This window comes from Nicotiana tomentosiformis, chromosome 8 (genome assembly GCF_000390325.3).
Source record: "Nicotiana tomentosiformis chromosome 8, ASM39032v3, whole genome shotgun sequence".
Lineage (NCBI taxonomy): Eukaryota > Viridiplantae > Streptophyta > Magnoliopsida > Solanales > Solanaceae > Nicotiana > Nicotiana tomentosiformis.
Window position 1 is genome coordinate 138,272,892 of NC_090819.1, and position 13,415 is coordinate 138,286,306.

The 13,415-nt window shown below is 34.7% G+C and overlaps 2 protein-coding genes across 2 annotated transcripts; one reads left to right on the forward strand and one right to left on the reverse strand.

The window, feature by feature from the left end:
* The first annotated feature begins 803 nt into the window (after positions 1–803).
* On the forward strand, positions 804–1,376 carry LOC138898225 (uncharacterized). Its single transcript, XM_070184273.1, has one exon. The coding sequence runs from the start codon at positions 804–806 to the stop codon at positions 1,374–1,376; it is 573 nt and encodes a 190-aa protein (XP_070040374.1).
* A 5,823-nt stretch (positions 1,377–7,199) lies between these two features.
* Positions 7,200–12,212, reverse strand: LOC104084649 (cation/H(+) antiporter 18-like). Its single transcript, XM_009588567.4, has 4 exons — positions 12,026–12,212; positions 9,998–10,253; positions 8,713–9,714; positions 7,200–8,622 (listed from the first exon to the last, which is right to left on the reverse strand). The coding sequence occupies exons 2-4, from the start codon at positions 10,193–10,195 to the stop codon at positions 7,414–7,416; spliced, it is 2,409 nt and encodes an 802-aa protein (XP_009586862.1). The 5' UTR covers positions 10,196–10,253; positions 12,026–12,212; the 3' UTR covers positions 7,200–7,413.
* Positions 12,213–13,415: the final 1,203 nt, after the last annotated feature.

Sequence of the window (13,415 nt, forward strand, 5' to 3'; positions counted from 1 at the left end):
TTGCGCGTGTTAAGGATAAGCAAGACGAATATCCGTACTTAGTAAAGTTAAAAGAAGGAGTCAGAAACAAAGAAATCACTGCTTTCACTCTAGGAAGTAACAGAGTTTTGAAGTTGAATGATCGGTTATGTGTGCGTGATGTAGATGGTCTTAGAAAGGCCATAATGGAAGAAGCTCACAGCTCGAGGTACTCTATCCACCCAGGTGCTACCAAAATATATCTGGACTTGAAAGAGTTGTATTGGTGGAAAGGCATGAAGAAGCAAGTAGCAGCTCATGTGGCTAAATGTTTGAATTGCCAGCAAGTCAAAGCCGAGCATCAGAGGCCCGGTGGCCTAGCTCAAGATATAGAGATACCACAGTGGAAATGAGAGATGATTAATATGGATTTTGTAGTAGGTCTACCTCGCACATACCATAAGCATGATTCAATTTGGGTTATTGTAGACCGACTCACAAAGTCCGCGCATTTCCTACCAGTAAAGACGACATATTCTGTAGAGTAGTATGCGCAGTTGTATATCAAAGAAATAGTCCGATTGCATGGTATTCCAGTTTCAATCATATCTGATAGAGGCCCTCAATTCACAATGCATTTCTGGCAGGCATTTTAGAAAAAATTAGGTACCAAGGTCAATTTGAGCACCGTTTTCCATCCACAGACCGATGGTCAGGCAGAAAGGACCATTCAGATACTCGAAGATATATTGCGAGCATGTGTTATAGATTTTGGAGGTAATTGGGATGATCACTTGCCACTTATAGAATTTGCTTACAATAACAACTATCAGTCCAGCATTGGTATGGCTCCTTATGAAGCGTTGTATGGGCGAAGATGTAGGTCTCCAGTGGGTTGGTTTGAACTAGCAGAGGTGTCATTGATTTACCCAGAGTTTGTTTGTGAGGCATTAGAGAAAGGCCAGCTAATCAGAGAAAGACTAAAAGCGGCCCAGAGTTGTCAAAAGTCCTATTCTGACAAGAGGCATCGTGACTTAGAGTTCATGGTTCGTGACAAGGTGTTTTTGAAAGTTTCACCAATAAAAGGAGTTATGAGGTTTGGCAAGAAAGGGAAACTTAGTCCTAGATTTATCAGACCTTATGAAATTCTAGAAAAGAAAAGAAACGTGGCTTATGAGCTAGCGCTGCCCGTTGAGTTGTCCTCTGTTCATCCTGTCTTTCATGTGTCTATGCTTAGGAAGTACATTTATGATGAGTCGCATATAATACCTGCCGATACCATAGAAATTAAAGAAAGCTTGACTTATGAAGAATTACCTATAGAAATTCTCGATAGTCAAGTAAGAAAGTTGAGAACAAAAGATATAGCATCGGTAAAAGTTTTGTGGAGTAATCATGATTCAAAAGAGTCTACGTGAGAGGTCGAGGAAGATATGAGAAAGAAATATCCATATTTATTTTAGGAAAAAGGTATGTGAACCTAGGTTTGGTTTGGCATTTATATTTTATTTATTAAATACAAGTTAGCATGTATTTATGTCTTTGCTAGATTATACTTAGTTGTTGAAGTAATTTAGTTTCTATTAGAGTATATTTAATTATTAAATAATTTAGTATCATGCCATAGTACATTTAATTCATTAAAGTTATTTACTTTTTGCTGAAGTGTTGTGCTTTAGATTTTGGTTGGTTATGTGGTATCTCCTTGCCGGAACGTGAGTAATTAGTTTATGAGCCGTGTATGGTGCCTACGAATAGCCTGTTATAGTATATTTGGTTGTTGTTGGTGTAGTTGTGGTATTGGTGACAAGGATATTTTTTTTTGGATAGTCCAATTTACAGGGGAGACTCTGCCGAAATTTTTAAAAATTTAGGGAGTTAGCCAAATGTTTTGTCCCTTGGGAAAGTTAGTAGTGCTAAGAAAACTTAAAATTTCAAAGACTTAAGGAATGATTGTTAGCTTAAGAGTAGGGCCCTAGCAACATTCGAGAACGAATATTTTTAAGGAGGAAAGATTGTAACACTCCTCAAATGTATAAAAGTTTCAAGACACGCTAAATATAGAATTTAATTTTTTCCCCTTAAATTATACTTCTATTACGGATTTAAACCCTTGTGATTTACTTTTGAGTTACTTCTCTATTTATAAATAATTGGATGTACAATTAGGGAAATATTAATAATTTTAATATTATTAATTTTTAACAATGGGTCAAATTAAATACTAGTTTAGTAAAAAAAAGTAATAAAAAAAAAAAGAGTCACGTGACTAACCCATAAAGTGGGTATTGAAAGGAAAACAAAGGGCTTAATGCCTTTAAGAAAACAAAAAAAAACATTTTGTTTGTCACACACACACACACAAAAGGCTTAAAGCCTTAATCGAAAAACCTTTGTTCATTCACAGGCGGAAGGCTAAAAAGCCTAATTCGAAATAGAGAAACATAACATTGTTCTGTTCACGCAGCAAGCACAAAGGCTACGAAACTTAACTTACACACGCAGGCAACGAAAATTCTAGGGTTCTTTACAAATCACTAATTCTTGAACTCATATATATAAAATTCCCTATTGTCAATTATCCTAAAGTAGTGGTAGGTAAGAATTGATTAGTTAATTTCCTTCTTTCTCTGTATCAAAATTAAATTTTATGTTTAGGTATGAAACTTTAAAATTAATTAAAATGCACTGGTTGTGTAGAATTAATTATTTGACGGGTATAAATTAGACCGGGCCTGCGTATTGGCTCAAGGAGTTTTGAGTCGAGTTGATATAACCCTTTACTAAAGTGATTTAACTCACAAAAGTATTCATACAAGGTGTTTGATGGATTGAAGTTTAGATGATTTATTATGATATATGTGCATAAATATTTAGATTTTTGTGTTATTTTTATATGTCATTTTCTTGTTGAAAATTTATGAAAAAGCAAGAATCTTTAGAAATACTTTTGAATGTTTATTTCATTCTTATGTCATGCTTTATATTTAAGGATACCAACATGAGTATGTATAGGATGTTTCAGAAAAGATTTAGACTTGAAAAGTCACAAGAAGAAGTTTTAGAAAGAAAAAATTTTTGGGAGTATCCTTTATTATGATAAGGGCTCATCGTCCAGGTCGAGGGTCCTAACCAAGGCGTTGACTTCCTGAAACTACTTGTGCCAAAGTAGGGAGCACACGAGCCGAGGGTCTCGTAACTGAGAATTTACTTAGCCAGGCTAAGGTATGATATATGAGCGCTGAGAATCATGAAACGAGTGACACCTCGTGGATTGGGCCTATTCGATCAGGTTGGGATCGAATCTGTACCGATCACACGGTGACTAAAACAGAAATAAGTCAGGATAGTTGGAACTCCCGAAGTATAAAGTGAAGTATTTTTTTTATAAGAAAGAAAAAGAAAAAAATTTCTTTTAGAATATTCATAAACTGTTGTTATGCAATTATTTTAGAATTGTTCTTAGAAACTTTATGTTTTCCATGCATTTAGAACATTTGCTCGTAATGTATATTTTATTAAAGTTTCGTCCCCTGTCGTTGAGACTCACTGAGTACAATGGATGGTACTGACGTTCTCTTTTGGGAACCTACGTTGGTCTGCGGTACAACGTGGGCACTGGCTTTGCAGGCGAGCAGGCTACGAGTTAGGACTTCCCTCACTTCCAGTGCTATTGGTGAGCTCCGCTTTTATTCGTGGAGTACTCCTTTGAGTCGTCATTATTTAGCTATTTCTTTGTTTACTTAGAGAACTGGCCAGAAAATCTCATGTCCTGAGCAGTGCGTCAGTTTATCAGTAGAGGTTTCATAGACACAGTCGGTGGGTTAAGATTCAGGTATTTTTAATAATAAATTTACAATATTTCAGTAGTTACTACGAATAACGTTTTGAAGTTGGTTTATTTTAGATATTTAAATTAATTAAAAGTATTTGGTTACAGTAGTGCCTTGTGGCATATAAAGTTTGAATTTATGATAGATTTGATAAGCGCAGATGGTTCGCTCGGTCATGTTTAGTGATCGGGTGCCGGTCCCGGCTTGTTCAGAAAATGGGTCGTGATAGACAATGCAAAGTCTCCAAGGAATTTCAACTTATATCACTAATATTTGCAAAGTCTCCATACTTTTGGTGCAACAAATTCATTAAAGTTGGGATGTTATAAATATTTTTAGAATTTAGACAAGCTAACTAATTTAGATTCTTCATTTACAATACTTTTTCACTAACCATTGTATTATTTTAATATTTCTTTCTCTTATTTTTTTTTTCAATCAAGAAAGCAAGTAAATGCCAACTATGTTGAAACTAGTGGATCAAGAAGAAGAATAAGTGACTTAACTAAAATGATTTGGGAGATTCTGAATCACCTGACGAAATTGAGGGATAATTTAGACGTTTGCTGATGGTAGGGGTAAATTTGATTGGATATTATAACGGTAAAAGTAAATTTGACCGAATAGTATAATGAAGGTTAGATGCAGACAATATTCAAAAGTAGAGGGTAGATTTGGACCTTTTCCTACAATTATAACACCTGCAATTTTGTAGTCAACTAATTCCTTCAATAATATTACCTTATTGCAATTAAGGTTAGGCAAATCATTTTGATTGGGGTTATATTTTGTCTGTAATTAGCTACTGTGTTTGCTACCTTATGTGGTTAGTTTGTGCGGTCGCATATTTTATATATTTGATAGTTGTCACAATATTTCAGTACTAGACATGCAAGGCTTGAAGATTTAATTCACATTTAGAATTTTGCCTAATATAAGGAATATAATTTTGATTACTTCTTAACTTTTACCTAATTAGGTTAGAAACCAAATTCAGTAGACTTAAATTTAGATTAAGTTTATTCTATGTTTCAAAATATGATTAAATCAAATCTGTCTTATTTTGAAATTTCCAAATTGAGCCAGACAGATCCCAAATAACAAACCATAAGAAAATATGAGCCATCGAAATTTGGCATCTCCCATTTCCCAAAGAACATAGTCCATTCAATTATATATTAAGCTTACTATTCCACTATCAGCTCAACCTTTCATTATACTAAGGAGTCCTTGTAATTTTCCTTTCTCAAGTCTTTAGAGACATTAGGATCCTTTTTTTTAAAAGTCAATTAGGGTTTCAATATTGGTTAGTTGTACTTCTAACATTATTAGAAAATAGGAAAAATTACGCGATACAACAAACATATATATTGTATTTATCATTCGTAATTATACTTTCAGAAAATTATCATTTGTATTTGAATTTTATAACAAATCCATCGGTAGTACTAAAACAAGAGATTGGTTGTTTTAAACTGAAACAAGAGAGCAACAAGCTCTCGTAGCTTAGTTGGTTAGAGTGCCCGTTTAGTAAGCTTAAGTCTTGAGTTTGACTCTCAATGAGAGCAATCTATTTTTCTGTATTTCGCTTTGGTTGTATTCGTTGCACGCACGAATACAATTGATACATGTTGTATTCGTTTGAACAGTAAGATGATATAATTAGGCAAGCTATAGTTAAGTATGGTAATTAGGCACTAAACTATAGTGTTTTGTGAAAATTACTCTAGAAAATGATCTACATCATCCAAACAACATAATGGGAAGGGACCTTGGAGCAACGGTAAATTAGTCTCTGTGTGACCCCATATGGCATGAGTTCGAAACGTAAAATCAGCCACTAATACTTGGATTATGGCAGATCGCCTACATTACACCCTCTTGGGTATGCCCTTCCCCAAGTCTTACTTGAATGCGAAATACTCTGTACACTGGGTTGCCCATTATCCCACCAATATCATGGATTCAATTATTATGCTACTATTCTACAATTAGTTCAACCTTTCATTATGCTTAGGAGATGAATCATTTTACTTCTCAAGTCTTTTGAGAGACTATAGGAACCAATCATTGTTAAGTAGGGTTTCCATATATTAGTTAATTCAAAATTATTAGAAATAAATTAAGGCCATAAAGTCAGCACCAACGTTGCTTTAGTAGTAATTAAATTCAGAGCATGATGTATTATTTGTGAAAAAGTTGATCTTTCGGCGATTGCTCTAGTTTTTTGTTGTGGGTCAAAATAATTATGCCAAAGAAAAAATGCTAGCAAATCAGTTGAAGATGCGTGTAAGCAAACAAAATACACGTTTAAATTTAGTCCATTTGCTTTAATCAAATGTTTCATTTGTACATTTCAGAAAAGAATTGTCGTTGAAATGACATAAAAATGACTGTGTGACAAATCTTTATCGTTTTGCATTATACAATCTTTTGTTCAACGAAGAACACCAGATCAATTAGGTTGAGTTACTCCAAAATAAGTGTCTTTTAAGATTTTCGGTATACTCATTAAGAAAATTATTTAACAGCATTAATAATAATAGTTATACTAGATTACCGGTTATTTCTCCTCAAATTACCATTTCCATCTCCTCATAGATTTTAGAAAATTATATAGATAATCTATTGGAGCGGGGTAGATTAGGGGAAAAATTGAACCAATTAATTTAACTAAAACGACATTTATTTTGGATCGGAGAAGTATAGCATATTAAATAAGACATCAATAACCTTTTGATCACTGGAGTTTGAATTTGTGAAATTGTTATTCGGATTATTACCTGTCTCGTGAGAATAGAGATTAAAATATTGATATTTGTTAATTCTTCAAATTGACAACTTTTAGGATCCCATTCATAGTTTATTACGTTGGACACGTCGAAAATTATCAACTGTACCTTTCTATGATGACGAAGTTACTTTATAAATACCAGAGTTTTTCCATTCTGGAGAATGGTAATGTGGTGGGCAAGCAACAAGAATTTTGGTTTGCTTTTACAAGAATGATTCTTATTTTGTACTGTTGGTGGAAAATAATATAAGCCATTAATGTAGTATTATATATTTTGGATAATCTGTTCCGTACGTAAAATTTTACATAAGCGTTGTCATATTTTAAAATAATGAATAACAGTGTCATTTTTTATATGTATCTCCAATATTTTTATTTTTCTTATAAATAATTAGTGACAAATTTCGACCAAGCGATGTCCAGTGACATCCCATAGTATAAGGTGCATACGCCTTGTTCGACTGCATAAGAAAATCTAGCAATTGGATTATTCTTTGTGAAATATCTTTTTGTGTTTTTATTGTTAAGTTTTGTTTTTTTAAACAAAACACCAACCAAAATACTTGAATAGTTAATGGAAAAATGCAATTATAGAGTACAGATTATTGAGATGCTTGATGAAAATCTTCATAGAAACTTTAACATTCTGCAGATTTACAGAACATGATAACAAGATTAATGCAGAAGGTAACAATGAGGGAATGCCAAAGATATATATATATACACACATAAACTTTCCTTATTTGGTAATTCCCTCTTTTCTATTATTGTACATTGTGAACTTGTGAAAATATGTCAAAATACGACTGAGTTACTATTTCCACTGTTTTAGTTCGACTCATTTCCTTCTGATGATTCTCCATCCTCCAAAGAACTTAATGAATCTTGAGATAATTGGCTGCGATATTGCTGCACCACCAAAACAGATGCTGTTGTTGAAAATTCAGAGGATATTAACAAGTTTCCTATAGGCCCCAATTCTGGACATTCACTCTTTTTATTCAAAGCTGCAACTACTTGACCTTCAGGCATTCTTCCAACTAGAAATAGATTGCATCTGTTATATGACTTTATTGCTTCAAAAGTTTCTGCACCATCCTTGATTGTCCTCTCTTCGTATTTGATCGATCCGTCCTTTGAGATTCTCTGTTTCAATCCGGAAAGTAACACTTCGTCCTCTGGTTGAGCCTCAAGGCTGGAGTTCTGGTTGATGTCTATCTTGACACTACCACCAGCAACCTCAGGGTCGACAACAAAACGTACCACGACTAGTGTGACACCGGGGTGCTCAGCCATACGCACACCATAAGCAAGTGCTTCATGGTCATCATGGCCACCGAAGAACAAGATAGTTATTGTAAAGTCGACATTGCTAGCAGATACATGAGATGCTCCACCGAGACCTCTGTCGACCAAGATACCGACTGAACACGGTGCGTGCTGAAGAACTCTGCGGTTCACATGCCTAAGATCGGTTCTGGTTGTTTCGAAATGTCCATCAAGTCGCTGGTGCTTGTGGAATGGGAGAATTATCATGGCTACCCTCTTTCTCTCGGCGCTAGTAATAATGTCCTCATGCATGCTATTCATGGGAGAGATTGCTGTTGTTGGTCGGATAGACACTTTGCTAAGATGCTCAAATGTCTCAAAAGCAACCACTACTTGGTTAGAATCTGCAACCTCCCCTTTATTCCAAAAGGGAAGCCCATTCCTTTTAACCTTGTGGACCATCAAGATTGCTGATGACCTTTCGGAAAGCTCCATAAGGTGCATGGCATAGACGCGAAGTCCTTCCCTCTTCTCAGTTCCTCGAGAAACTTCAATGAGATTGATCAGTGTGGGAATGTTTCTTGTGCTGTAGAAACATGTCAACATTCGGACTTGTTTGCTCGTGTCTTTCCTCTCTATTGTTCTATGCTTGTATTCAGTGACAGCTAATTTAGCTGGCTTGTATATTGATATCACAATAGGAGTTGTGATGAACGTTGTGAAGAGAGCCATCAACACCATGATGGCAAATGTTTGATCATTCAGTACCTGCAAAAATGATCAGCCAAAACCATGTAAGCTTAGAACTAATAAACTCATGAATTCAACAAATTAGAAGTGAAGTGTGAAGATAAATACCCCTCTGTCTTTGCCAATATTAAGAACAATGAGCTCGACTAAACCTTTAGTATTCATCAAGAAACCAAGAGTCAGAGCCTCCTGCATAGGCATCTTGCAAAGGAGTGAGACGACAATGGTGCCAACAATCTTCCCGAAGCATGATGTAAATATGACAAGAACAAGAAGACCCCATGATTGAGCCCCCTGAATAGTGGCTACGTTCGTTTTCAATCCACTAGAAACAAAGTAGAGAGGAAGGAATAAACCGGACACAAGGTCCTCCACTTTTTCCACTAGTGCGCCTGCAAATGGTCCTTCCTTGGGTACAAGAACTCCAAGCACAAAAGCCCCAAATAAGGCATGAATACCAATAGTATCAGTGACAAATCCTGCAGCCAAAACTGCTGCTAGTGTAGCACACACATATATCTCATCTACATGCTCACCATCCGAACAACGTCTAGCCATCCATTTGAATATAGGAGGACCAATGAATATGCAGAGTATCACAAAACCAGCCCCGCACAAAAGGACCCAAAGCGAAATAAGGGGAGAACTAGTAGTACCCGAGAGGGCAATAGCAAGAGCAAGCAAAATCCATGCAGCCACATCATTGACTGCTGCAGCAGACATGGCCATTCGACCAACATCTGTTGTTAAAAGTTTGAGCTCAGCTAGAATACGAGCCAAAACAGGGAAGGCAGTGATAGAGAGGGCCACTCCCATGAACACCAGAAAAGGGCCTTGATTAACCCCTTTTGATATAGTAGCTCTGAGAGCAAAGGATGTTCCTATTCCTAATACAAAGGGGAGACTGATTCCAGCAACAGCAATACATAGAGCTTTCTTCCCAGTCCGACGAAGAGACTTCGGATCTAACTCCAGCCCAACCAGGAAAAGAAAGAAAAGGAGGCCAAAGTTTGCTAAAGTATCCAACACTGTTAGGCTCTTTGGTGGAAATATTGTATGCAGATACTTCTCGTTGCGACCTAGAGCAGATGGACCTAGTAAAATTCCTCCCTGACAAAAGCAAAAATATCCAATGTCACCTCTTTCTTGCACCAGAGCTAAGACTGGTAGTCTGTTACTAATAGTTGTTCCGATAGAGCAGTAAATCATGTGAGCAGAAATATGCAAGAATCTCCAAAGATCATCTAAATGTAGTTGAGTTCATTAAAGAACTTTCATAACTGGAATAAAACACAAATCATTCTATTCCACAATGTTAAATGTTTCCATGCACATGGAGCCAAATGTAGTTGACTTCATTAAAGAATGAAAGCAAAAAGCAAGAAACACTCACAATAATCTCAGCAACAACACGTGGCTGTCTCAATGGCCGGAGAAGATAGGCAAGAACACGAGTGAGAACAAGTACTAAACATATCTGTACAATGGCAAGAGGAAGTGCATAATCCAACGGATCGTCCCCTTGGAATACTCCATTAGAGGTAGCTTTCATAGGTGGTGGACATTTCAGGGGTGCTGCTGGTGTAGCCATATCTGAGCTTAGATAAAACAACTCCAAATCAACAAGAAACAGCCAAAATCTTCAATACCTGCATATCATGATCATGTCCAACACCAATTAAACTATCTGGAATTACCTTATATAGCACATATTAGGAACTCTATAAAATTTTTGGCTGTGAAATATATAATCCTTAAGGCCAAAGATTTACACATTTCCCATGTGACAAGTAAATCTAATGCTCCAAAGTGCACAGCACGTACTTCAGATGCAACTGAAATAAGTATTTAAAAATGGGGTTGGTAAAATATAAATATGCAATATTCTTTTCTGTCCCACTTCAACAATGATACTTGAAAAAAGAACCCATCTTAATCTCACGATTTTTCTCTTTACAGGGGACCCAAAGCATCTAGCTAAAGTACAAACTTTAAAAAACAACTTTAGGAAAAACACATGTTGTGGTTTCAGTTTAAGGCTTGATAAAAGAAACAATGGAATTATTTTAATCTAAGGTACTGGAACCACTTTATAAAGGTGTTTTTCTCGTTAAAATGATGAACACTAGTACTAAATATACACAACAAAAGTACCACACCCCATTCAAGTCCTCAAAGTTGCCACATCCTTTTTATTAAAAAGTGCAAACTTCTAAATTGTTTACTCCCTCCCTTTTTCCTAGAACTATAATTTCCGCGTTTCATAATAGTATGACAGCAACAAGGATGACTTGTTAGTGCGACAAAATTTTACACAATCAAATCATTAATATTAACTGTAACCAAAACATGTATATACTATATGAGTTGATACCTCAATATCATAATGATTAGTAATCTATTAGTAAGTGCAAAAAATATGAGATAACGCAATTTCTGAATACGGGATCCAGAGTTCATGAGTTAACAGAAAATAAAACAATGTCAGTAATTGTTATTTAGATGGAGAAGGGTAGAGGGACTGGCTCAGCATATACCGAGTTTCTAATAGTGCGCCAATCCAACCAGTTTCTAATTGCGGGCCACCGGCTCTCGGCAATTTTTCGATTATCAAACAAAGAAATTTTTGAACCATTTTTTTGGCTTAACTAGTTTATAAAATACACTGTTTATAGAAAAAAATTAAATTCATACAACGTATTGCTAGTAAAGACCAGATGAGAAAGAAAGAAACAAAGGTTATAAATGAAGCTCCTAGATCACCAGGAAAACTTATTTGACTTGTAGCCTAATGCTGATGCCATAACACCCGAAAACTCTGGACAAAATAGTAAAATAATGGATGAAAAAATACATTGAAAACTCTGCTCAAAATAGTAAAAAAAAATGAACGAAAAAAGATATATTGAAAATCTGCAAAAACTAGAGTCTAAAACGAGTTGTCTCTTTCTGTTTCCACGAACCCTCCTCCTTACCATTTTGCTTCTCTGCCAACTTCCTAAATTTAAAGTCCTTCAAAATTACCCAAAAATCCAAAATCACCAACCACCAAACGACAATCCTACCCCTCATTTTCCATCCACATTTTCATAAAAAGCCAAAATCTGGGTCTTGTTCAAAATAATACAACAAGGCTTTTCGAGCTTGACGCCAAAAAGTCAAAATTCATGCACTTAATTTACGTTTATATATATATATATATATATATATTAATGACACTGGCTATGTTTCTCTCTAACCTTTCATCAGTCAACATGCACTCAATATTCACAATCTCAAACAAGTTAAAGTCGATTATATATGAATTCATAATATTCACATTTCGTTTTATTCAGACCGATTTCAAATATAATTGTGCATTTAGAATTACGTAAACGGTTTATATACACAATAATTTTCAAGAGAGAGAAGGAGAGAGAACCTGAATCTTGGAAACTTGGAGAAGTTTAAAAGAGAGATAATAATAATAATAATAATAATTAAAAAAAAAATATATATATTGGCCTTCACTGTATCATCCTCTTTTAGAAGATAAATTGATAGGAGGATAGGAGATAGTTATTTTATTTTTTTTGGTTTTTGTTTTGCGAAATTGAAAAAGAGATGATTGATATAGAAAAGAACGGAGAAGAAATGAAGAGTTCCAAAGAGTGAGGAAAGGAACGAGAAAGAGAGCACGCCCCTACACTGGCCTTCGGTTCTCCGTATTTGTAGAGCCGCGAAAATGTGTGTTATTATCATTTTGCCCTTGGTTTCTTTGCTTATTTACGGAAAAAAAACATTTTCAGGCGTGTAAACAGTTTTTTTTATTATAAAAAAACAAAGTTGGAATATTTCCAAAAATAGAAGGAAATAATTTAATTTCTTAAGAGAATATCTGTGTACAAAACATGTTACCATGTGTGTGGAAAATTTTATTTTAAGTTATGAATGGGGAATAATGACAACTTTATTGAAAAAAGGGATTGAATTCAATAATTATTTCTTTCGTTAATTTTTTTTAATCTAATATTGTCTTAATTATTAGGAAAAAAGTCTCGCTTCTACCCTAGAGACTTAACGGAGTTTCAAATTAAGGTTATTTTCAAATTATAGTTAAAAGTTGATGGATAAATTTGGATATTTTTTCTTGAAAATTTTGGACTCGGGGAATTGACTCATTTCATAGTGGAGCTCCGTTAATAACATGGGCATATACGATAAGCTTTTTAACTTTAAAGGGTGAATGGATCAAAAGCGCAACGAAAGGCAAAATTGATCAATTTCGGATTGTTTGGAGCTTTCCCCTCTAAAACATAATTGTGGTTATTCGAATTTTTGATAATTGTAGTTTTATTTAGTTCTCTAAATGTTTAAAACAGTTTTATCCCCCAAAAAAATTGTTTCTGATAGAGGTTTTCATGAAATTCTATACCAAATAACACGTGTTTTTTTTTTTTAAAGAGTTCGCAAAGTTTTCTACAACAGACACCTCTGCACTTCAAATTTTCGTGGTAAATTACATATTTGGCTGATGGCAAAAAATAATTATATTTACTAGTTAAATATTAAAAAAATACTTTGATTATCTATAAATATGCATCTGTGTATTAATATATATATATATATATATATATATATATATATATATATATATTCGGTTATTATTTTTGAAAGTGATTCTTTTACTTTTCTTTTGTTATCGTCATCGTGGCAAGTGTTGATGACTGGAGTTGCAAGTTTTCTTTTTCTATACAACAAAACGTTGGAATTATAATACGCCACTTGCTGTTGCACATGAAAAGTCAATGAATTTTCCATTATTAGATGAT

Excerpts from the sequence above, each read along its gene's own strand:
- LOC138898225 (XM_070184273.1), top strand. The coding sequence starts at position 804 with ATGGCTCCTTATGAAGCGTTGTATGGGCGAAGATGTAGGTCTCCAGTG.
- LOC104084649 (XM_009588567.4), bottom strand. The coding sequence starts at position 10,195 with ATGGCTACACCAGCAGCACCCCTGAAATGTCCACCACCTATGAAAGCT. Across the intron at positions 9,715-9,997 it reads GTGTTGTTGCTGAGATTATT|GGAGGAATTTTACTAGGTCC; the intron begins GTGAGTGTTTCT and ends TGCTTTTGTCAG. Across the intron at positions 8,623-8,712 it reads ATATTGGCAAAGACAGAGGG|GTACTGAATGATCAAACATT; the intron begins GTATTTATCTTC and ends TCATTTTTGCAG.